The following is a 25937-nucleotide window of genomic DNA, read 5'->3' as shown; positions in this document are numbered from 1 at the left end:
GAGGCACGATCCTGGCTCACTGCAACCTCTGCCTCCCGGGTTCAAGTGATTCTCCCGCCACAACCTCTTGAGTAGCTGGAATTACAGGCACCCACCACTATGTCCAACTAATTTTCATATTTTTAGTAGAGATGGGGTTTCACCATGTTGGCCAGGCTGGTCTCAAACTCCTGATCCACCCGCCTCGGCCTCCCAAAGTGTTGAGATTATAGGCGTGAGCCACCGCGCCCGGCCCAGAACTGTCTTAGCAGTATAGACATGGTGAAAATGATGCTCGAGGGAATTTAATCGGGTGCTAAAATGACAGGTTGGAAATGACTGGTGGGGTGAGCGCATGGGCTATTGTAGGTGAATAGAACCCAGTGATGAGGGTCTGATGGCCCTCAGTAGGGCTGGGATTTCAAAAGGCCAGCAGGTGCCATTTCTATCCACCTCTATTTGGCATCCTTTTAGAGGATTATCAACAAGGGCTGCTACTTTCCCATAGGTGCTAAGGACTGCTGGCCACCTGTCCTGGATGCTGCACAATTTCCGGGGCTCTCTTCCTCTTTTCTTTGTTATCACCAACCTTCCTGCTGATACCTGTATGAGAGGTGGCTGGCAGGTCTTCCTCATACTGACATATTTACAAAGGAAAAAACCCTACTTTTTATATGATTTAATTTGATGGGACATGGTATAGGCCTAATTCTAAGGCCAAGAAGAATTTTTGACTGAGGAGGGAATATTGAAATATATATCCTCAAAAGCATTTACCTGTGTCTACAAAGCCTAGGTTATAGGGGATTTATCTTACAAAGAAAGAGTTCATCTGGTTTTGTGCACCCTGTCTCCATTATCACCAGCCTCAGGTGACAGTAGGGGCTGTTACTGACATAAAAAGATTAAGTGATTTGCTCAAGGTTTTCAAATGTATAGAGGTAAAATGAAGACTAAAAACCATGTTTAAATTCTCTCCCAGGAAGGGATTTTGCCACAAAAACATTAATTTATGCATTTTTGGAATAGTGCATGTAATTATCTAACAAATTTTGATATTCATTAATTTGTTGGTGCGACAACTTAATTTCTCTTTAATAAAATGCCATAGCAAGTTTTCTGGAAGAATTTACGTGACACTCACTGGGGTGGCCCTTGGGATGTAGAACAAGAGAACTAGGGACAGGGAAGACTTTAGTGAGCCTCTGCTTTTCACTTTAACTCTTGTTCTGCCTGAAATTTTACATTGAATTTCTTTTGTAATTAAGGCAACTATTTGACAAAAATTAATAAATAGACTTTAGGTCATATATTTATTGTAAATCTCAAATCTTTTGAAAACTGTGATGTCAAGTGTCTTCAATTGCGAGGATATAAACTATTTTATGTCATTTGGAAAGGTCAGATGGTTGCAGAATTCCCATTTTCATATGGTTTCTTAAAGTTTTACTGTTAAAACTCTCCTGCTTGGCACAAAATAATGTCCAGGCTGTCTCTATGAGAAAGTGATTTCTGTTGCCTAAGTTACAAAATGAAACACATTTTTTACCCCTGGATCTTGGCATGCTTTTGGAATGCTATTTGTATTTATGTAGCTAAGTTGGAACAACAGGAGTCACTGAGAGGCACTTTGGTCAGAACAGAATCTGCAGAACTTCAGCCCTGCCAGATGGACTTGCTGCGGCTGTTCCGCTGCAAAAACTGATTATTTTTGCAAGCTGCATGAAAGAATTCACCACCAGGAATTATTTTAAATTTTATGACATTAAAAAAAAGCCTGCAGAACCAATACAGCAGCTGAAAAAATAAGTTGCTTGCAAAAGGTTTGCCTTTATTATTATTTTTAAAATTTCTGTGATTGTGAAGGAGCAGGTGGTTGGGTGGGGAACACAGAAAGCACTGGGAATGTGGTTCAGATCTCTAAACAGGGCAGGACAGTGGGCTAATTAAAGTCAGACAATGGGCCATTTAGAAAGCCTTAGTAAAGCATTCATTCAAATGAATGCCAAGAATATAGTGTGTACCTCTGTATTCAAACATTGGTGTTTTGAGTTTACTAGACACTGCCTGCTCAGAAAATGTTTCTTTTTTTCCTTTTTACATTATTTGTAGGCTTGTGGAGGGGGTTAGCTGGCCATGTTAACAAGCAATATGCAAAGCACTGTGCTAAGAGATGGAGTAAAAGGTACGGGGAGATGTTCCCAGGGCGAACACTGATTCCCTTTATCAATAACCTTGCAAAATTTCAAATGAGAAATAGATTATTCTGCTGGCATTCATGAAAAAGTAGCAAGGATAAATAAGATATATTTATTAAAGAAAAATTGCAGGTTTCTTAGGAGCCTTAGCAGTCAAACAAAGAGAACAACAGGTGTTTCTAAAAATTTAAGAAAAATAAAGATAATATGGAAAGAAATAAAAAGCTAAGAGAAGATAAGAAAAATAAAGCAGGCCGGGTATGGTGGCTCATGCCTGTAATCCCAGCATTTTGGGAGGCTGAGGCGGGTGGATCACCTGAGGTCGGGAGTTCAAGACCAGCCTGACCAATACAGCAAAACCCCATCTCTACTAAAAATACAACAAACAAACAAAAAAACAAAAAAACAAAAAAACATAGCCAGGCATGGTGGCGTGTGCCTGTAATCCTAGCTACTTGGGAGCCTGAGACAGGAGAATTACTTGAACCCAGGAGATGGAGGTTGCAGTGGGCCGAGATCGCACCACTGCACTCCAGCCTGGGTGACAGAGCAAGACTCTGTCTCAAAAAAAAAAAAAGGAAAAAAAAAAAGAAAAAAAAAGAAAAATATAGCAATAACCAAGAAAATACACTTTGGGCCACCTGATGCCCATTTGCTATGCCCAGGCAAACACAACAATCTTACTAAAATCAAAACATGTTGTAGGGTGGGTTCAGGTGATGAGTTGAAGAGGTGAAAAATAATTTCTACGGTAAATTTTAAGAAATCAAAGAAGACCGTGAGTATTTCCTGTAATTGCAGTTGTGCTAACTGTTTTGCACTCATGCCTGCAGAGCTCGGGATGCCTCGGTCCAAAGCTTATCCTTTGTCCAACCACAGATTCAATATACTATCCATGTGTTATGTTCTCAGATGTGACAACATGCTGATGGCTGCAGAGGCTGTGATTTCCTCCTTGGATTTATGTATGATCAACTCTTTGCTTTTACTTGTATTTGACTTCTTCTGGCATTTTCATTGTTGTTTAGCACCACCATTAGAATGACAAAGAGAAGTAGTATGGTATTAGATTTCTACATTAGTAAAGGGTTCTATCTGTTTCTAGCATGGAATACTAAAAGTTGGCTTAGTATCTAGGAAATGAGAGCATTGCTGGGCTTCCTCTTCCCATCTTTTCTCAAACTTTCATAAGAAGGTAAAGCCTTAAGGAAATTATTCTCATCTTTCCTTATCAGCTGTTATATTTATTGAGAATATATGTAAGGTTCCATAGTGTGTACGACTATGAGAGAATTCCAGACACCACGGGGGCTAGGAGAGCATTGAAGGGATGGGTCACCAGAGACAGCAGGTAAATTGAGCTGGTAAACTCTATTTTTCACTGGGTTCAGGAATCTCTTCCAGCCCACAAAAGGGGGCTGATATTGTCTCTGCCTTCTAAGGTAGAAGTGGCATTCTGCATCCAGTCCCATGAGTGAGCCATGGATGCCAGCCTCTCAAATAACTTGGCAATATTCAGAAAAGAAATCCAAAGACATGCCAGGGGAGTAAGCTTCAGGTAAGAAGAAAAACTCAGAGAGAAATGGGTCATGAGAGTAGACCTCAGAGGTTCTAGAGAACAGAAAAGAGGCTTCTGCAAGGTCAGGATGGCCCAGTCTGACTCCTGTTCAGGAAGCGATTTCCTCTCATACAGAGAGGGCCAGGTGCCACACAGAGCCCCATGAGGCCAGGGGGTCCAGGAGTGATGAGGAATGACCAAGAGGGACTATATTCAGTGTTCTCCGTGTGATCCCCCCGCTAGGTGCAGCTGTTTCTGGGACAGAAAGCAGGTTCTGGAACAGAACTGGAGGTAAATTCTATAAGGAAATTGAAAACTTCTTGGGTCTAGTGTCTTCTAAGATGTCTGAGTATCATAGGAAAAGAAGGTCCTGGTGCTGGTTTGGGCTGGGTATGGCCTCATCTCTTGAACAGTCTACAGGCACATTGTAGGGCTGACTGGGAAGACAAATGTGTTCCTGAGAGGGAGCAAAAGTCATAACTGAAGCCACACATCACACACGAAATCTGGAGGATGACTTGAGAGCTGAGCAGGAGGGCCTGAAGCAGAGTGACCACTCCAAAGCTCGCCCATCCTTGGGCTGGAATCATAATGTAAGAGAGCAGTAGGATGGGTGAAGTGAAGACCTGGAGTCCCACAAACCTAGTTCCAAATCTAAGCCCCACTACTTTCTACCTGATTCTTATTTTTCTGATCTCAAAAATAGATATGGGTACCACCCTCTGAAAGCTGTCGTGCTTGTGTTGATAAATGAAATATATTTTTAAATAGATCAATGAAATTATTTGTAAAGTTCCTATTTCATAGCCCAGTGGTAAGTGATAGTTATTGTTATTATTCATTATTATTTATCCCAGAGAGAACTGCACAGGTGGGAAGAGAACTCAGTAATAAACATCAACTCAATTGTACCCCCCCATGCCCATCTTTGACCCAATATTAACGTTAGCATCAGAACTTTTGGAGGCTACACAATCATTCTTCTGCTTTATGTGTTTTTCTATTCTCTGTATTCCTGGCTAACTCAGATTGCAAAACTTCTGTCGAACTAGAGAAAAGGGAATTTATCTTTTTCAGATTGCAGAGGGGGTTCAGGTTGGCCTTGGGGGTTGGGGGTAGGGGTGCCACTGGGTGGGACACATTCAGAGCTCTGAGAAAACCTACTGAGTCAGGAGGAGAAACAGCTGTACCCAGTGGGGGAAACACACGGAGAACACTGAATACTGACCCTCTCCCATCTGCACCACTCAGAAGATTCTTTTAAATTCAGGAAATGTAGGCTTCAGAAAGTCACATCCTTTGTTAGGTCAGCAAATCGGTGGCAAATCCTGATCAAAATATTCAGACTTTCATTTCTTCCTTCTTGTCATTTGAAGCTGTTTTTTTCAAATGGCAGTTCGAGACGGATAAGCATAATGATAGGTTTGTTATCCTAGACTGACTGAGTTTTCGGACATTTAGGACTACAGAATGGGAGCAGTTGAAATTATCTTAATGAAATGCACCAGGTTGGAGTTTCAACTCTAGCCTTCTTGACTGGAAGAATGGAGGACAGTGGCATATCTCAGTCAGCATGTCATGAAGGTGGGTAACTATTGCTTCCACTGTTTTTTTTTTTTTAATTCCTAAGAATAAAGTTTTCAAACCTACAAAAGTTACCCAGCAGCCTTTCTAATGATTTAACTTATTTATATTATATTAAAAGTAGTAGTAGTGATGACGTGAGGATCTAACTTTCAAGGCTGCTATCCAGAGCTCCTCATAATGCAGGGCCTATCTACCTTAGTGTGGCACACCTTTGCTGAAACATTGATCAAGTACCGCTATGTACCAGATACTGTAAAAACCATAAAAGTTGCCATTGGCTGAGCATTTACAGCATGCCATGTGCTGTACCAGGTGCTTTGTAGACATTATCAAATTTCACTCTCACAACACCTTCCATGGTAGCTAGCACCGTTCCCATTTACAGAGGAAGAAACTGAGGCCCAGAGAAGTGAGATCAATTTCACACACAAGAGTCAGAACCTCAGTCTGTCTGACTCTGATATTCAGGCACTTAAGTACTTTACCACACTGTCATTCTTCCTGGGCTGGAGGCTCCGAAAGAAACAAACAGAAATAGCAAGATGTTAGCCAGTTGGGCGAGAGATTTAAGAAAACAAGAAGTAACAGTGTAATGTAAGAATATTTTAGCAGAAAAATATGCTGGAGGCTTTGGGAGCAGAGGGGAATGTCTAGGAGATCTTAACAGGCAAGAAGAGATCTGAATTTTGAAGGATTGTGCAGGCCTCCCAACCTCCTCTTTCACTTCTCTGTCCTCTAGACAAAATTGGTTCACCCACTGCATGTTACAGGGAACGCTTCCTTTCCCCTTGCCTTTGCCCATTCCGTGTGTTCTGCCTGGATTCTACTCCTGCTTACAGCTCACCTGGGCCATCTTCTTCCTTGAAAGCTTAGCTCGTGGCATACTTTCCTCCAAGAAGTCTTTTTCTCTTTTCTCTCTTTTCTTTTTTCTTTTCTTTCTTCTTTCTTTCTTTCTCTTTCTTTCTTTCTTTCTTTCTTTTCTTTCTTTCTTTCTTTCTTTTCTCTTCTTTCTTTCTCTTTCTTTTCCTTCCTTCCTTCTCTTTTCTTTTCCTTCCTTCTCTCTTTCTTTCCCTTTCTTTCTCTCTTTCTTTTTTCTTTCTTTCTCTTTCCTTTCTTCCTTCCTTCTTTCCTTCCTTCCTTCTTTCCTTCCTTCCTTCTTTCCTTCCTTCCTTCTTTCCTTCCTTCCTTCTTTCCTTCCTTCCTTCCTTCTTTCCTTCCTTCCTTCCATCTTTCCTCCCTTCCTTCCTTCCTTCCTTCCTTCCTTCCTTCCTTCCTTCCTTCCTTCCTTCCTCTCTGTCTTGCCTCCCTCCCTCCCTCCCTCCCTCCCTCCCTCCCTCCTTCCTTCCTTCCTTCCTTCCTTCCTTCCTTCCTTCCTTCCTTCCTTCCTTCCTTCCTTCCTTCCTTCATGAGTCTTGCTCTATCGCCCAGTCTGGAGTGCAGTGGTGCAATCTCGCCTCACTGCAAACTCCACCTCCCAGGTTCAAGCGATTCTTGTGCCTCAGCCTCCTGAGTAGCTGGGATTACAGGCGCACCCCACCATGCCCGGCTACTTTTTGTATTTTTAGTAGGGATGGGGTTTCACCATGTTGGCCAGGCTGGTGTCAAACTCCTGACCTCAAGTGATCTGCCTGCCTCGGCTTCCCAAGGTGCTGTGATTATAGGCGTGAGCCACTGCACCTGGCCAATAAGTCTTTTTCTACCTTCCTGCTTCATGCTTTGCTCTCCCTCCTCTGTACCTCCCTCATGTTTACTAATGGTCACACTCAACTCTTTTGGCACTTGGAGCAAAGCCATCTTTCTATTTTTAATCACTTACAATTTCTTACCCCCAACTAAACAGTACATTTCTTAAGGGCAATGAAATTCTTATATTGTTTTGAATTCTAACAAACATCACTCCTCACATGCAGTTGAGTGTTTAATAGCAATGGCATTGATTGAGTACCTACCATGTGCCAACCCCTTGGCAAATATTAAGTGTAATCCTTAGGATAACCTTGCAAGGTAGATGTTATTATCTTCCTTTAGCAGCTAGGTTAAATAACTTTACTGTTACCACACAGTTGGCAAATGGCAGAGCGGGGATTTGAATTCAGGTCATCTGGATCTAGAGCCCAAAGTCTTCACTTGTGTGCTTTCTATGTCTTAGAATATGAACTTCAGTCTGGGCATAGTGGCTCCCGCCTGTAATCCCAGCACTTTGGGAGGCCGAGGTGGGCAGATCACGAGGTCAGGAGTTCGAGACCAGCCTGGCAAATATGGTGAAATCCCATCTCTACTAAAAATACAAAAATTAGCTGGGCATGGTGGCACTTGCCTGTATTCTCAGCTACTCAGGAGGCGGGGGCAGAAGAATCGCTGGAACCCAGGAGGCGGAGGTTGCAGTGAGCCAAGATCGCGCCACTGCACTCCAGCCTGGATGACAGAGTGAGACTCTATCTCAAAAAAGGAAAAAAAAAAATGAACTTCAGTAAACCTAAGTGCTGTAGGTTCCTAGACAACAGAGTAATCTGAAACGTCAGCTCAGACGTGCTTCAAATAGGGTAAAAGCTAGTTGTCTGAGACTCAGGTCTATTTTAAATCCTAAACAATGAGATTAGGATTTAAATATTTAAAGAAATGGAAATATTTGAAGTATGAATAATGAAAATAACAAAGATAAATAAATGGAATAAACATTAAAAAATTTAAGTCTCAAAAGCGAATACTGAGATGTAGCTCAGAAGCTACAAAGTAGCTGCTATGTAGGATGAACAAGTCTAGAGATAAAAGGTACAACATGAGGACTACAGTTAATAAAGTTGAATTGTTAGGGATTTTTGTTAAATAAGTAGACTTTAGCAGCTTTTGCCACAAAAAGTAACTAAGTAACGCTAAGTAATAATGATTCGAAAAGCGAACACTTGAGGTTGGAATGAAAAAAACAGACCACTTGGGAATAGTTAAATTTTGGTCTGTACTTGTATAGTATATATAAATCAAGGCTGATGAGATAGGGGATATATTAATTTGCTTCACTATAGTGGCAATTTTGCTACATATATGTATCCCATAAGGGTCATGTTGCAAACATCAGTTATACACAGTAAAATTTATTTGAAAAAAATAAATACAGAAACTAGGGAAATCTTAGACACGTGACCCAACTCTCTGCTTTTATAGACAGGGACACTGAGGCTCAGAGAAGAGAAGGGAATTACCCAAGACCATTTGCAGCCAGAAGGAGGGGTTCAAACAGACTAAAGAAGGAGCAGCTTCTCTTTTGGTAGAGGAGAGATGTGTTACCCAAAGTTTCAGGGAAATCAAAGAAACTTTAAGATTATAGAATATACAGCTTCCAATTGCATGTATTTTTCCCTCCTAATACTTCACAAAAAGTCCAAATGCAAATCCCAGATCTGGACATCACAATGTTTACACTTGGTGGTAACTGAATTGTGCACACGATTGGTATAGCAAAGCAGCAGCTGAATGTGGAACTAAACAAAGGTCCAACTAGCAGTCCTGCTGGAAGGACAGCTGGTTTTAGGGACTAAGACAGACAATGCACATCTGTTGTACAGTTAGAGTCTGCCCAACTTTATGGCAATTGCTCTATGTTATAAACACACCGAATGGTGCCTATTCACCTTCTGTTCCTCCAAAATTTCCCATTAAATACGTACTATTGTCATACTTCTTTCCATTGCTTGTAATATTAACCCTCCAAAATAATTAGGAAAGATTAGTAACTGAGAAACCCAGCTGACCATATTGCTTTATCCTCTATGCCCTTGATGTCAAGATTTTAGAAGCAAATTTAAATGTAAGAATTTAGGATAATGTACAGAAAGAAAATAACTGTAAGTCATTCTGATTTGAAAAGCAAAAACTTGAGATTGGCATGCAAGAGTCACGTTGTGTGGAAATAGTTCACTTTTGGTTTCTATATGTAGAGCATGTAAAAATCAAGGCTGTTATAATCCAAATCTATTTCTCACTTGGGATATTTCTCCTTAACATTCTCCTCAATTCAGACCTTATAAAAACAGAGCCAGAAATCTTCATTTATTTTTCCTTAGGTTTATGTAGGATATTAACTTAAAGGAACTTTCGTGTCTATTTTCTTATTGTTCCTGGCTATAGCATTTTGATGAATGAGAAGAGCAAGAGAGCTGTTAGTTTGTCCATAAATCAACAAAATAAATGGAACATCAAACCCTGATTCCTAGGCTCAATCTTAACATCTCCTATACCACACGGCACTTCCCCATCTCCCCAACAGTTTCAGTTCCAAGCTGATTTCCTTTTCTACACAGCAGGTTTTACGTATTTTCCCCTCATGCCAGCTGATGTATATTCAACAATTTTAAATAAATCCATAAGATAGCTTAAGAAAAACTTGATTAAAAGGAACAATGGTCTGAAAAATCACTCACCAACTTTCAAAACAAAACTGAAAAATTGTGGCTATTAGGCTTATTGCTTTTTTTTCTACATATAATAAAGAGGTTATTGAATTTTATGATGTTATTTGAAAATAATTCAATGATTAGCTTTTATAGAACTCAATTGAAATGGTGTAGTTGAAAAAATGCAGCAATCAGAACTTTATGTGTGTGTGTGTGTGTGTGTGTGTGTATTTGGCACTAGATGGTGGTGAATGGCTCACATTTATATATCTTAGTAGAAGATCTAGTAGTGTGGTAAAGAATAACAGAAAAATTCGAGAAAGAAAAAAGAAAAACCATTATTTAAAAATAGACATACATAGCAATAGTTGTGAAACCACAGAATTATAGCTAAAATGTATAGAAGTGGTTTTAATTTCTAGTCTTTGGTGAAAGTCTCTTTTGATGCAAGGGATATTTTTTCTTGTTCCTACTGCAAAGATGTGAGAAACATTTCATGGTATCAAAAACAGATGTTCATGAGGGAAACTGCGGTAAAAATGGATCAACAGAGTCTTGTATAAGTTTATCAGTGTCATCACCAATAAAAGAGCAGCAACTGGGGCATCAAATAGATACCTCCTGAAGTACGCCTATCCAGAGGGGTGGGGGACATAGTTTTCAGAATATGTGAGTATTAGTTTTCTAGGACTGCTGTAACAAATTATCACAATCAGGATGGGTTAAAACTAGCAGCATTGATTCTCTCATAATTCTGGAATTCTGTCCAAAATCAAGGTGTTAGCAGGGCTGTGAGCCCATCAGACTCTAGAGGAGAATTTACCTTTGCCTTTTCAAGCTTCTGGTGGCTGCTGGTAGATATTCCTTGACTGTGGCCTCATCACTCCAATCTTTGCTTAAGTGGTCACATTGCCTTTGTGTATCTTCTCCCTGGTGTGTGCTTCTCTCTCAAAACTCCCCCTTGTGAGGGAGGATACTTGTGGATACATGTGATTATACTGAGAACTCACTTAAATAATGCCAGGTAAGGGCCTCTTCTAAAGATACTTCACTTAACCACAAATTCTGCCATATAAAGCAGAACCCACTGGTCCCAGGGATTTGACATGGGATCTTTGGGGCTCCATTTTTTAACCTACCACGATGTGCTTATGGTAAACCGTATGGTAGGGCCTCTGACTGGTCATTACTCATGCTGTTAGCTACAAATTTTGAGCATGTCTAATGAATAACTTCTCTGACTGAACTTGCTCGAGATATGAGAGTCATTGTGTCCTAGTGCATTGGTATGAAAGAGGGGAGGTGGTCTCAGTATGAGCCATCGAATCAGAGCCCCACAGTGTCTCCCATAACATGATGTTCCATGATTCTTTCTTATTGGGTTGCATTTGCAACAGGGACAGAAATAGGCCCTCGAGAGTGGATGACTAATGTATATGATATCCTTGAGATTTACAGATATTCTAGAGTAGTGGTTGAGAGGATGAAACATCAGTAAGTGGACAGTAAGGGCAATTCATGCAAATGTCTAAAGTCCAAATAACCGCATTTTGGGACTTTATGCATTTAATTATCTGAATTTAAAAAGTCAGTGAAGTGAGGATGAGTGTAAGCTACTAGTGTTGAGATGCTGGATAATATGATGGGGGCAGGAAGTTAAGGGTGAGTTCATACCATCTATGCACTGGATGCCTGAGAATATCTACCATGGTTAGAGCCAGTGCATACTTTTGTTGTTCTAGAAGTTGTCTCTACATGGTATATTTTCTTTTCAAAAAACCTCTTTGTTTGCATGTATCAGAGATTATTCTACTCTAGTCCCCATTGGCTGTTCCCTTTAAATATGGAATGTGGGCCGCGTGCGGTGGCTCACGCCTGTAATCCCAGCACTTTGGGAGGCTTAGGTGGGTGGATTACCTGAGGTCAGGAGTTCGAGACCAGCTTGGCCAACATGGTGAAACCCTGTCTCTACTGAAAATACAAAAATTAGCCGGGTGTGGTGGCACATGCCTGTAATCCCAGCTAATCGGGAGGCTGAGGCAGGAGAATTGCTTGAGCCCAGGAGGTGGAGGTTACAGTGAGCTGAGATTGTGCCACTGCACTCCAGACTGGCCGACAGAGCGAGACTCTGTCTCAGAAAAAAAAAAAAAAAAAAAAGGAATGTGGAATTAGGAGCCATCTGTTACTTGTAAATTGTGCAGCTTTGAAATATTACTTCCCTTTTCTTGTTCTCAAAGCACTCATCTGTAAACTGGGAAACTGTGTAAATATCAATCAGAGGGTTAAGTGTGTCTATCAAATGCAACAACACATGAGAAAGTGCACTTTAAACTGTCCTTACATAAATGTTATTATAGTCATCATATTATATGGCTATGCTGCCTGGTATTTTGTCTTCAGCATTCAGTCGAGGGCTGCTTGGTTGCTAAGTTCTTGTATTTTTCAAATATGTAAGTATTTTTTCTTTCCACCAGGTTATTTGGTGTTCAGTGGCATGAACTATGTATTATATATGTTTCTTGTATCCACTTTCTCTGTAAGAGACCCAGTGTCACTGGGTCAATAGCAAGAGCTCAGCAAGTTCTTATCTGAAGAGAGATAAAAACCTTGGCTGTGACATGTGAGGCTTAGACACTTGCTCTTTGCTCTATGGCAAAGTTCTCAAACAGTGATGTGCAAAGGCACCACCCAAGGAGCTTGTAAAAAAATGATACAATGACCACGGCTTGGCTCCAACCCAATAATAGTAGACATGGGACAGGTCCAGGGATCTGTATTTTAAAATGAAATAAAATAATATGATTTATTATGAATTATGTTTCAAGTGTCTCATTTTATAAAAAGTAAAAACTCACCAAAAAATAAAGAAAGGAAACAAAACCTGTGACTTGATAGCCACAGATCTTGAGCAAGAAGTCATATTTGGTAAATTTTAAAGAGAAAAAGTATGTCCACCATTTGGGTATACGCTTTCATGCCCTTTAATGGAAATTTCCTTTTTCTCTAACTCTGGTATGGTGCCTTATCATTTGTATATAGGCATTGATGATACAAGGTGTGAATTACACACTCATTCACCCTGGGCAGACGCCATGTTTGTTCCTTGGTGATGGATGTTACCCTTATGTGCAACTCTTGTCTTTCCAGTTGATAGTTTGCCTGAAACTTTCATCAACTTTCATAATTTAGTTGCTGTCTCATGTTAGTGGCAGTTACTGTGGTCAAGTAACCCATATGATTCCACTTGAAGCTATGGTTCATTTTAAGTAGATTCTGAATTCCTTCTCTCTCTCTCTAGTCTAAGAGACTAGATTTGGATTGATATTTTATTTTTATTATTATTACTGTTTTTGAGACAGAGTCTCACTGTGTTGCCCAGGCTGGAGTGCAGTGACATGAACTCAGCTCACTGCAACCTCTGCCTCCCAGGTTCAAATGATTCTCCCACCTCAGCCTCCTGAGTAGCTGACATTACAGGCACGAACCACCACACCCGGCTAATTTCTGTATTTTTAGTAGAGATGGGGTTTCACCATGTTGGCCAGGCTGGTCTGGAACTCCTGACCTCAAGTGATCTGCCTGCCTCAATCTCCCAAAGTGCTGGGATTACAGGCATGAGACACTGTGCCCTGCTGTATTGATATTTTTATCACACACCCCAGGTCATTCTGAGCAGGCACTGTGAGAAGCACTGAACTGGGAGCAGACAAGGAGCCAATTTTTCAGATTTCTCTGTGGCAGATAAACTCCATTTGTTTAACTAGAAGAGAGGTGGTGACTTAAAAGAAAGGATAATGGCCGGACGTGTTGGGTCACGCCTCTAATCCCAGCACTTTGAGAGGCTGAGGCAGGTGGATCACGAGGTCAGGAGTTTGATACCCCGGCCAACATAGTGAAACCCCGTCTCTACTAAAAATACAAAAAAACAAAATTAGCCGGGCGTGATGGCAGGCGCCTGTAATCCCAGCTACTTGGGAGGCTGAGGCAGGAGAATCGCTTGAATCGCTTGACCCTGGAAGGCGGCGGTTGCAGTGAGCTGAGATCGCACCAGGGCACACCAGCCTGGGCAACAGGCAACAGTGTGAGACTCCGTCTCAAAAAAAAAAAAAAAAAAAAAAAAAAAGGATAACATAAAATATGCAATAAAAGCTGTTCCTGGATGGGAGGAAATTGAACGTTCATTTGAAGCATGTCCCAGGAGTTTGATTTTGGAGCAGAGTTGAACATGGTGCCAACATTCTCAGCAGACATGCTGGAAGAGCCAGTACCTGCTGTGTATCAGCCCCTGCACTAGGTACTGGACATGGTTGCCTCATTTATTTCTGGTCATCGGCTCTCATGCCCTGCACCCAGCTGGTGCCAACAGATGCCTGACATTCACGTGATTATATTTTACTTGATAGAATAGGTGTTTATATGTTGATCTTGGTGACCAAATGATATTGCCATTCTAAAATCATTTCTGAGATCTGATGTAACTACTTAAACATTTGGGGTATACAGTAGAACTATTTATAAGGACACGGATGGCAGATAAAGATTTTAGACTCAGAACGTCTCCTACTAGGATTTAAAAATCTGATTTGGCATGTTACAGAGATTTTTTTTTTAAAGTTATCTCTGTTGGGTTTAGAATAACAATTATGTGGATGAAGGTGAGTATTATTCCCACCAACCAAGCCCTTGTTGGTAATCCATGGGTTGGGGAAATGAAAAAGTCAGGACACAACATCTTTCAATTGCTGTGAACCACAGTAGCCAGCCAGTAAGATCCCAGAGCTCCTGGTGTTCCTGCTGGCTGCTAACAGACATGCCATAATTTTAATAACAGTTAGAGATATTTATAGCTGGAAGGGACCCCGGAGGTCATTTTGCCTAACTCATTTCATATTGGGCCCAGAAGAGTAAAGTGACTTTCCCAGGGCCACATGACTGGTTCCCGGCAAGGGCCAGGGCCCCTCTCTACTGGTGTTCCTCCACTCCACAGGCTTCTCAGTCAGGAGGAGCACCAGCATTTATTGACTGTGATTTATGTGACATCCAGTTATAAGGGAATAGGAATTCTGTTTCTAAGGGCATATAGTCAATAGCAGATGAATAAAGACATGAAAACTCTTTCAAAAAGGGCATGAAAACCAGCATAAAGTAGACTAGGATGAGATTGAAGTAAAGGGAGTGTAAGTTAAGGTGTAAATGCTGGCACCACTAAGTGAGAGAGAGATCGTCAGTCATGGGGCGATTGTGTACTGCGTGCCAGTTAAAGGAAGGCTTTGCTTTGAGAATATCAGACCCAGAAAGTGGGGGATTGGTGTGTGGATAAAGGGAGAGGAGAGAGAACCTGCAAGCACCTCAGAATGTGTTAAATTGGGACTTACATTAAGTCTTGAGTTACTTGTTTGCCTGGATCGTTTTTCAGCCAGGAGATCTTTGACTGTATGCTTCACTCTCACGCCTTGATACACTCGTTTGCTGTGGTCTCCTGGGACTTAAGCAAATGGAATAGTCACAACAAATGTGGATGGAATCATTAGGTTAACCTCCCATAGGACATATTTAGGGGCTGATCATTGTGATGTCATTTTCTTGATAGAATGCTAGAATTCTTGGATTTGAAGTGGCTTTGATAGAGTGGCTTCAATAGAGCCCTGTCTCCTGGTCTTTGATAGAGACTCATCTAAGCTCTACAAGTGACAGAAACACCGTTCCATCATCTACACAACAGCTCTTCAAAGTCCTTTCCTTGTACTCTGATTTGTCAAGATTTACTCTGTCAAGGTTTACAATTTGTGCTTTAATCACAAGACCAAGGATTGGCTGCAACTTGGAATGATGCTTCTAAATGCATGAGGTAGAAGTTAGATTTGTATGATTCAGGTTACAGCATAACAGTATTCCTGCTCTATTATACCTGATGGGAGTGAGCAGGTCAACGGGAATTTTAAGAAGATTATGTTCTTAAGAAGAAAGTTGTTTGTTATTGGTTTACTGCACGAAATAAATATGCTTTGTTTTTGAAAATCGGTGATTCAACATGAGGAGTTACTGCTTTGAAATAAGGCAGAGGATAAATAAGGAATCATTCATTCATTTAACAGATATTTATTGAGCACTTACTATATTCACTTACTGAAGACGTTGTAGTGCTTGGCAATTTACATGTATTACTTCATTTGATCTGTTTTACAGATGGGGAAACTAAGGTCTGGGACTAAATTATTTGCAAGGTCTCATAGCTGCTTATAAGCAATGGAACTGGAATCCAGACTTAGGTCAGTTTGTAGTATCAACAACCAGAAAAATTTGCTGTTTTCATCATGGGGGAATTACAGACAGGTAACAGACTATAGAGAAAAACATTTCCCCAAAGTTCTAAAATTGACAACATTGCTTCTAGGCATAGTGAGAACCTTATTACTGAGGATGGTGAGGAAATAATAAGAGAATCTTTTGTTTGGCCTATTCTAGAAAGCATTTATGCACCAAATTAGTGGTTCTACTAGAGGAATTCTAAGATGTTTTCTAACTCTATAATTGTTGTTCTGTAGTAGGTTAAATAACTTCCATTTAATTAAAATTAAATCCATTATAGTTGAGGTGTTGCTGGCTTACCAGCAAATTCAGCTGGTACAGAATTCAGCATCAGTGTGTGTGGCAGAATATAAAAACAAATGTATGTATGAGCCACATAACCTAAATTAATCTCTAATCTGGCTGAATTTGTAGATAGTCTAGAATATATTTCATTTATGAGTCAAATTGCATTGTAAAAAGAATGAAAGGAAGGAAGGAAGGAAGGAAGGAAGAAATGAAAGCTACAACCAGAGGTAGTATGGTGCATTGGAGAAAAGAGGTTGCTGGTAATCACAACTACACATTAGTCACTAACTTGGAACAATAATAATCTCTCAGTTCCATTTTCCTCATGTGTAAAATGGGTATGATCACCTCTTCTTAGCTGTCTTCAGAGGATCAGAAGGCAAAAATAGGACATACATGTGAAAATTCCTCGAAAACTAACAAGCTTCATATAAAACACCAATACAAAATGAAGAAGAAAAACAAATCCAGGTTCCAAGACAATGTATTATTTAATTCAAGTAAAGCATATGCAGCCTTATTTCAGCAAAACAAAGTTATTTGAATCATCATTTGGGTCTAATTTTGATGGAATTTGGTCTATATATGTTATAATTAAAGAAGCTTGAAATACTTCTTTGAAATCAGCTTCAAATTTAAATCTTACTGACCTTATGATTGTTCCAAAGGAATCTAAATGTTGCTTCTAGAATTGTGTGTGATGCTCTACTTTGGAAAAGCCTAAGGCCACATTGATTTATCGATTATTGATTGAGTGTTTTCGGTGTGTCAGAACTGGGGATACAAAAGAACATGGCTGTCTAGTGGGGAGAGAAATACTTTAAAATAAAATAATTGTGAGGCAAACGTGCTAACTGCAAGAACAGAAATATACCTAGGATAGTCAGAGGAACCCAGAATGCATCACTTCCTTGTAGGGGGGAGAGAGACTCAGCGAAGGCAAGGTGATACCTGAGTTGGGGTTTAAAGCAAGGTAGGGTGTGTGTGGTGATGGCAAAATAGGCAGGAAGACAGCACGGGCAAAGTCCTGGAGGCAAGGACAGAAAGAGGAAGTGGCAGGAAGTCAGGCTGGGGTCAATTATGATGTTTCTGGTATAGGGAAAAGTTTGGAATGCATCCTGTAGGCAATGTGCCATTGGGGGCTTTTAAGAGAGTGATGTTGGTTTCATTTGCATTTTAGATCAACTTTTCTGGCAGCTGAGAGAAAGGTGGTTTTGAGAATCACAAAGCTGCAGGAAGATCAGTCAGGAGTGTTCTAGAATAATCCAGGCAAGAGCTAATGGGGTCTGAGTAGTGGTGGATGGGAGGGCAAGGATCAGACAGGTTTGAACATTATTTAAACATGAGAGAGAAGAAGATTCAAAGGTGAAGCTCAAGTTTGCACCATGGAATTGCTCTCAGTACGTAAGTTTCAGAACCATCGTGATGTGGATGGTAATGAAACCAAGAAAGAGGATGAAATCCGTTGGGGGAGTGATTGAAAGATAAAGTCACATGGTGGCACACATAGAAAAGAATAATGAGCACCTGGCATACTGGGGTAAACAGGCCAGTCTACTTCCAAGAGCTGAGAGGATCAGTATCTTTGTAATGCCTATAACACTGATTTCCAACACACAGGTTTGGAAGCTCTGGACTAAATGATTAAAGATGGAAGCCTGGGGAACAGTCACATTTGAATGGTTGTCAGAGGAGGAGAGGAGAACCCTATGAAGAAGATATGGGAAGACTAATTGGAGAAGAAACAGGAAAAACCAGGGGAATAAGGCATCCTAGAAATCTGGGGAAGAGATTTCAAGAAAGAAACAAAAAAAAGTCAGAGGCAACAGAGTAGTTCAGGAAGATAAGGACAGAAAAACATCTCTTGCTTTCAATTCAGTGGTTGGCATTGAGCTTACCAAGAGTAATTCAGAAGTGTGGGATGGCTGGAAGGCAGATAATAATGTCAATGGAGGAGGTAGACACAGGAAAGGGAGACTATTTCTTCTTGAAGTTTGAATGAGAAAGGGAAACAAGAGATTGAGTGATAATTAGAGAGAATTATGGTGTCAAGGAGAGGTTTGCTTATGTTCTTATATCTATTGATGCATTTATGAGTGAGAGAGAGTTGAAAATATTTAAACAGGACAGAGGGAAGACTAATGGCTTAGAAAAGAGAGACAGAATGATGGAAAGAGGTCTTGAAAAGGCAGAAAGAAATTAAGGCCAAGGGCACAAATTGACCCTCAACTTCTGAGACTGAAGTACAGAAAGTCAGGGTGTGTGGGGGGGTGGTGGTACAGCCAGTGACTACGACAGCTCTAGTGCACATCAAGCAGGCTGGTGTAGGAGAGCAACTCCAAACCAGGCAGAACCAGGCAGGGGTCAAAGCCAGACAGACAAGTCAAAGAATATACATTGGTCATTCTCAAATGTGATCCCTGGACCAGCAGCATCAGCATTGACTAGGAACTAGCTAGAAATGCAAATTCTCAGACCCTACTCCAAATGTACCGAATCAGAAACCCTAGGGTGGGGCCTAGCCTTCCAGGTGATTCTGATGCTCTCTGACGTTGGAGAACCACAGATATACATATGAGTTAGGCCTTTAGAAGGTTCCTCTGGAGGTGGGGTGGTCAACTCTAATCTACACAGTCCTGGCTGAGCAAGAGGGGGAGTATCTGACTTACTGAGGTTGGTGTGGACTTAGACAGCTCTGGGAAGGAGGAGGGCCTGGGAGTTGAGAAGGTCCAGGCTGGATCCTTTGTGTATTTGCAGACTGTCTCTGCTTTGGTTTTTTTTTTTTTTTAAGTGCTTTTTAATTGATGATTTTAATCTGAATTAGCAATCTATACTTTATGTGTATGCCAAAAAGCCTAGGGGAAATACACCTATTCTAAATAAGTTTAACAAATAACCACATGGTGATTAATAGAGGAATAAAGTTCATGAGATGGCAAATATCCAGATGAAAACTTCTGAAGTTTTGTCATAAAACAATCAGTCTTATGTACCAGTTGGCACCGACTTAGTGCAAAGCATGGGGCTATATGCCACAGGGGATGCAAAATAACTTTAGAACATATAGCAGATGTCCTCAAAGAGATCTTATTTTAGTGAGAGAAATCAGACATTCACGTGTGAAAGAGCAGGGGAGGGGGAAGAGTACACTTTGGATTGTTGATGAAAGTTTTGTGGGAAGTGATGCGACTTAGGTTGGATTGAGAAGCATGTGGACAGGTTAGGAGGAAGGAGAACAGCCTGGTAGACAGCAGGCATCGGTGAGCAAGAACAAAGAGGCAGAAAGCAGAAAAGATGTGTGCAGGGGTAAGGAATGAGTACAGTTGGAGATACTAGATTTAAGTGCCATATAGATGTAATTGCATTTCAAATGGGTATCTCCAGCCCAGACATGGACTTTGGTCTTGGATATCCATCTATGCTTGGATGTCTAGTAGACATCTCAAACTCCACATGTCCAAATATGAACTCCATTCTTCCTTTCCACATTTGTTTTATCTGAAACTTTTCCTGTCTCAGTTGATGGCAGCCCATCTTTGGAGTCACTCAGTCCCAAAGCTATAGAGTCATTCTAGGCTCCTCTCTCTCATCTTTCACAGTCTATTCTTTAGCAATTCCTGATGGTGCTACCTACAAAATACATCTAGAGTCTGCTGACTTTTCTTTACTCCTCTGCTAATATCCAGGCTCCACCCACTGCAATTTCTACAATAATGCAGCAGCCTTCCAACTGGTTTTCCTGCTTCCACCTCCACCCTGCCCTGGTCTAGTTGCAACACAGTAGACAGGGTGATCTTTGGAAAAAGCAAGTTCAATTGTGTCACTGCTCTGCTCTAAACCCTACAGTGGTCCACCGTGACACTCACAGGAAGAACCAAAGTCCTCATAATGACTTTACATGACCCTGTTCCCTGAAACAGGGTTTCATCTCCTAAGACTCATCTCCTTGCTTACTGTACCCCAGCGTTTCTGAAGTGCCCCAAGCACACTTCTGCCTTAAGACTTCTGCACTGGCTGTCTCTACTGTCTGGAGTACTCTATTCCCCATTATCCACATGGTTAAATGCTTTTGTCTCCTTCAAGTCTTGGCTCAAATGTCATCTTCTCAAGGAGAACATACTTGAAATTGCATCCTCCCCAGAAAATATTACTGATCCCCTTACTCTACTCTAGTTTTTCTGTCTATGCTGCACTTGCCACTCTATTATGTCCTATGTTGTTTCCTTATGGAGCACATTTATTATTGTCTGTCTGCTTCTTGCTAGAATGTAAGCTCCACGAAGTGGGGGTTTTGCCTGTTTTTACTCATGGATGCATCCCAAGTGCTAGTGCCTGGAACACAGGAAGCTTTCTGTAAATATTTGTTGAAAACATTTGTTTTTGGTTGAAAATAATGGACATCTTAAAGGTCTAAAAAGTTGGCTGCAAAAATTTACAGTTTATGTTGTAAGGTACGGAAACCACTGAATTTTTTGGACAGGAGAGTATTATGGCTCTTACATTTTTTGGAAGTTCAGTCTGAGGGTAGATTCTAGAATGGGCTGGCGATGAGAAAACCGAGAGGGTGGGAAATGGTAAAACGGAGGCTAGCCAGAAACACTGGAAATGACAAGGAAAGGACATATTTAAGAGACCTTTCAAGGGAAAAGACACACGCACACACACATGCACCACACACACGCACACACACTACCACTCAAACACACATGCACACACACCACACACACGCACACACACCACGCATGCAAACACACACGCATGCACACACGTACACACGCATGCACACACCACACACGCACACACACCACACACATGCACACACACCATGCACGCAAACACACACATGCACACACACCACACACATGCACACACACCACGCACGCAAACACACACATGCACGCACACACACCACACACACACACACACACACGCATGTGCACACACCACACACAACACATGCACACACACGAACACACACACATGCACACACATGCACACACACGCACACACACCATTCACGCAAACACATATACGCACACACACACACGCACGTGCACATACCACACACCACACACACACGAGCACACATACGCACATGCACACACACCTATGCACACACATGCACACACAAACACGCACATGGATACGCACACACATGCATGCACACACGTGTATGTGCACACATGTGCACATGCACACACACGCACACGTGCACGCACATATGCACACACACGCACACACATGCGCACACACATGCATGCACACACGCGCGTGCAGACACGTGCACACACATGCACACACATGTGCACACACGTGCACACACGCAGGCATATGCACATGCGCACGCTTGCACACACGTGCGCACACATGCACACACACACCAAAAAACAGCACTATGATGAATAAAAGAAGTCAAGAAGGTCGGGGAAAGAGTCAGTTTTGACAGGGGAAGAAGAATGCAGTTTTTAATATGTTGACTTTGAGGTTGTGGTGACATGAAAAAATAAAAAATAAAAATATCCTGGAGATATGAGAACCTGGACCTGGTAAAAAGTGTACATCTAAGAAGCATCTTTAGAATTATGGTAATTGAAGCTAAGAAAGTAAAGTTCTCCAAGGAAGACTTTGTAGCAAGAGAAGAGTAGAAATTCAAGCCTCAAGCCTTGGGAAATGCTACCATTCTGCTGCCCAGGGGAAGAGAGGGGACAGAGAAAGACTTCAAGGGGGAGGTGTGCAGGGAGGAGAGACCAGAAATGTAGGAATGTACCAGAGTAGTAGCATCAGGAAAATGAAAGAAAGAGCATTAGAGAGAAAGGAATAATCAGTGGTGTCAAGTATCTGGTATTTAGTAGGTGCTCAATAAATATTTATGAAATAAAAGAAATGCCTTAGAGAAGTTGAGGAAAAAGAAGGTAAGAAAGACCGTGGAGTCTGGAAAGGTGAAGGTCTTTAGAAAAATGGGAAAGAGCAGTTTCCTAAGAGGTGAGGGTGAAATCTTTCTCTGGGGTTTCATGGGAGTTTGGGTAGTAACAAACCAGGACTGATGGGATAACTGAGCTCTGAAGCAGGGGTATAGGTAAGTGAGTGCTTACATTTTGCAAAAGCACAAAAGGTGAATTAAAGTAAATTTGAACAAAGCAATGGAAACTGGTACAAATTCTTTAAAATATCATGCTGAGTATTCTTCATGTTTTTGAGAATTCTGAAAGTTTCATAATCTATCCTACCTCCCACCTTTTTTTTTTTTTTTTGGAGAGGAATGATATTTAGAGTTTAAAAATTTTACCAGGATTCCTACTTCGAAACATTTTTTTCCCTTCTGCATTGTGTCTATTTAAAGAATCCACACCTGCATACACCAGGAGAGCTTAAGAGTTTTTATTCAAATACTCTAGATACAAACTTACATTCAGGTCAGTTGTTAAGAAAACAAAGACATGTGCTTCCGGAAAGAAAGCACAGGCAAATTTAATAGGAATCAACTCATCCTTCAGAATTTGGAAAAGGATGTTTTTGTTTTTGTTTTTTTGCAGTGTAGGACTGTGTTTGTGTCCATGCAGCAAATTGTCTCAGTCACGTCATCTCCTTCTTCTCATTTACTTTAATGATGAAGAATTTGGTCCATAGTAGATTTAATGGTGATGTTACCTTAAGATTGTTTTTCAAAATTAAACATTTTCTCCATCAAATCAAACACATATTCTGAAATCAATTTATCATTTAAAATGCAGGTGATTTTTAAACTGTTTTAGTTATTAATTATCAAATACACTTATGGAACTTAAGGCACCTTCTTATTTTACTGTTTTTGATGACATTCTCTGAGGTACCTGTTACTGTTTTTAAATTATTTAATATTTTTAAGTAGGAGTTTGTGACTTTGTGTAAAGGAATAAAGAGATAGTTCAAACAAAGAAAAAGAAAGAAAAAGCAAAATCATCCCATAACTTTAGAAATAAAAAATTTATATTCTGAGTTACGTGATGGACAATGACATAATTAAGATGGTAGAGAATGTCTCTCTGAATTATAGTCCCTCGTGACACTGGAATGTAGCTACACTGTCATTCAAGACAGAGTAGAATTAAAATCCTGAATGGGTCATTGGTGGATGGATCTATGTTTGACCATTCTCTGCCTGTCAGGGAAATGCCAAGAATCAGGTCCTGGACAGTGCAATGGCAATATAGTGTGTTGGGTCAGCGTCTGGCTCAGGTACCAGGTCTGGTGCTGGGGGCATCCCTTATTAAGCAGAAAATAATACACATTATGAAATCTTTTTTTTTGGTTTGTTTTTGTTTTTACTTTGTTTTGAGATGGAATCTAGCTCTGTCACCAGGCTGGAGTGCAGTGGCACGATCTCAGTTCACTGCAACCTCCACCTCCTGGGTTCAAGCGATTCTCCTGCCTCAGCCTCCCAAGTAGCTGGGACTACAGGCGTGTGCCACCACACCTAATTTTTGTGTTTTTAGTAGAGACGGCATTTCACCATGTTGGCCAGGATGTTTTCACTCTCTTGACCTCATGATCCACCCACCTCAGCCTCCCAAAGTGCTGAGATTACAGGCATGAGCCACCGCACCCGGCCTATTTATGAAGTCTTAAACTTAAATAAAGACTAACTTTTAAAGATGCAAGGTCAAATCAGTTAACATATTAGGATTTTTTGACGTTTGATTTGCCCACACCATAGGTATCCACAAACCCCTCCTAATATACCTTCATAGCTGAATCCAATACCCAAAGAAGGTGTGATTAACACCTTGTAAAAAAAGCTGTACTCCAATGTTCGTTGCAGCATTATTCACAATAACCAAGATACGGAGACAACCTAAACAGCCATCTGTTGATGGAAGAATAAAGAAATATGATGTCTCTCTCTCTCTCTCTCTGTGTGTGTGTGTGTGTGTGTGTGTGTGTGTGTGTGTGTGTGTATGAATATATAAAATTCAGACTTAAAAAGAAGGAGATCCTGTTATGTGCCACAACTTGGTTGGAAGTGGAGGACATTATGCTAAGTGAAACAAGCCAGACACGGAAAGAAAAATATTGCATGTGGAATCTAGGGGGAAAAAAAGGTCAAATATATAAAGAATAAAACTGGTCACCATAGGTAGGATTGGGGTGGGGGAGGAAATGAGATGTAGATCAGAAAATACAAAGTAGCCAATATGTAGGATGAAAGTCTAGAGATATAATGTACAACATAAGGACTATCGTTAACCACATTGCAGTGCATTAGGGATTTTTGTAAGTAAGTAGATTTTAGATGCTCTTGTCACAAAAAAGTAACTAAGTGACATGATAGATGTATTCATCTGTTTCACTATAGTAACCATCTTTACTATCTGTGTGTATATGATAACGCTGTGAATCTCAAGTATACATAATACAATTTATTAATTTTTAAAAATTGCCACAGCTAATAACCAATTTTATGCTGCAGAAGATACATACTCTTAGGGCTCTTTCTATCTTCTTATCTTTTGAGTTCAGACTTTGAAGAATTATGGCATTTAAAAAATATTAATTTTTCTTTTAAGGTACTTTACAAGGCATATTTGAAATGTTCCCACTGTCATCATTTGTTAACATTTAAAGAGCTGACTTTTTCAATCTTAAATTTGTTCCTGAACAGGTGGGCTTTGCTCTCTGTTGACCATTCACATTTGTATCCCAGAATGAACAACCAGGGAAAGATCTATATGCAGTCTGAATTCATGAAATAACAGCTCAGACTCTTCCTTAGCATATGTAAATAGAATGACCTTGCTTCTTAGTCTTAAAAGTCTAAAGCAAGATGCATGAATAAAAGATGTTTCAGGTTCTATATGAATGTGAATTATTCTTCTGCACTTTATAGTTGAGAGCTTACTGAAAATTGTTAACATAAAATTTCACTATATATTGAAAAGAATGCTTTGATATTCAAGTCCTCATTTTATGAAAATAATGTTCAATTGAGTTGATCTTTCAGAATATCTCTGTAAACTCTATGAAGCAAAACAAAATCTAACAGTTAGTAATTAAATGTAACTAGAATGAGGAAAATGTTACCAAGAGTTCTAAATAGCTAGTCCTTGATCTGTGTTTTATATTTTTATATGTTCTAGGCCAGAGTTAGGAGATTTCTCCTTAATCTTTGTTTTATGTTATGGCTTTGTGTTATCAAAAATAAAAATTAGGATTAAAGTTTTTTAAAATTATGATAATTTGACGTTGACTTACCACTTTCCATTCTGGATGTTTCTGGTGGATTTTCTTCTTAACAGCAGTGCAGAATTTCTTGTGAGTGGTGTTCACTCCTTGGTAAGGGGTCCTGGTCTCCTAGAAAGCTCAGCCTGACCCTGGTGGGAAAGCCTTCTACACACGGTAGTGATGCTTCTGAAATGTCTTGCTCTAGATTTGATTAAATGCAAATCCTTTGGTGTGTGTTTCTCTACAATTTGCATCCTCAATGTAGATGATATATGAAGGTACTTTTCCCCTTCCATGAAGATTTTGATTCCCCACGAATGAGTTTCCATTAGGAACAAACTCTCTTAAAAGTTTATTATGAAAACAAGGAATCTCTTATTTCTTTTATGATTAACAATGGAATTTTCCATCCTTTTTAATTTAGAGTTA

General features: G+C 40.4%; 1 protein-coding gene across 1 annotated transcript in view; it reads right to left on the bottom strand.

Annotated features, from left to right (window-relative positions):
• Positions 1 to 25675, bottom strand: part of POU2AF2 (POU class 2 homeobox associating factor 2) — a 40569-nt gene extending 14894 nt beyond the window's left edge. The window contains exons 1-2 of the mRNA XM_001099372.5: positions 25539 to 25675; positions 15089 to 15198 (exon numbers count right to left, since the gene is read on the bottom strand). Coding sequence (XP_001099372.3) covers positions 15089 to 15198; positions 25539 to 25548 — 120 coding nt within the window. The 5' untranslated portion in view covers positions 25549 to 25675. The remainder of the gene's footprint in view (positions 1 to 15088; positions 15199 to 25538) is intronic.
• Positions 25676 to 25937: the final 262 nt, after the last annotated feature.

This window comes from Macaca mulatta, chromosome 14, assembly GCF_049350105.2.
Source record: "Macaca mulatta isolate MMU2019108-1 chromosome 14, T2T-MMU8v2.0, whole genome shotgun sequence".
NCBI classification, from domain to species: Eukaryota; Metazoa; Chordata; class Mammalia; order Primates; family Cercopithecidae; genus Macaca; species Macaca mulatta.
The sequence above is the reverse complement of the archived record's forward strand: the minus strand, read 5'-3'. Positions and strand labels throughout refer to the sequence as shown.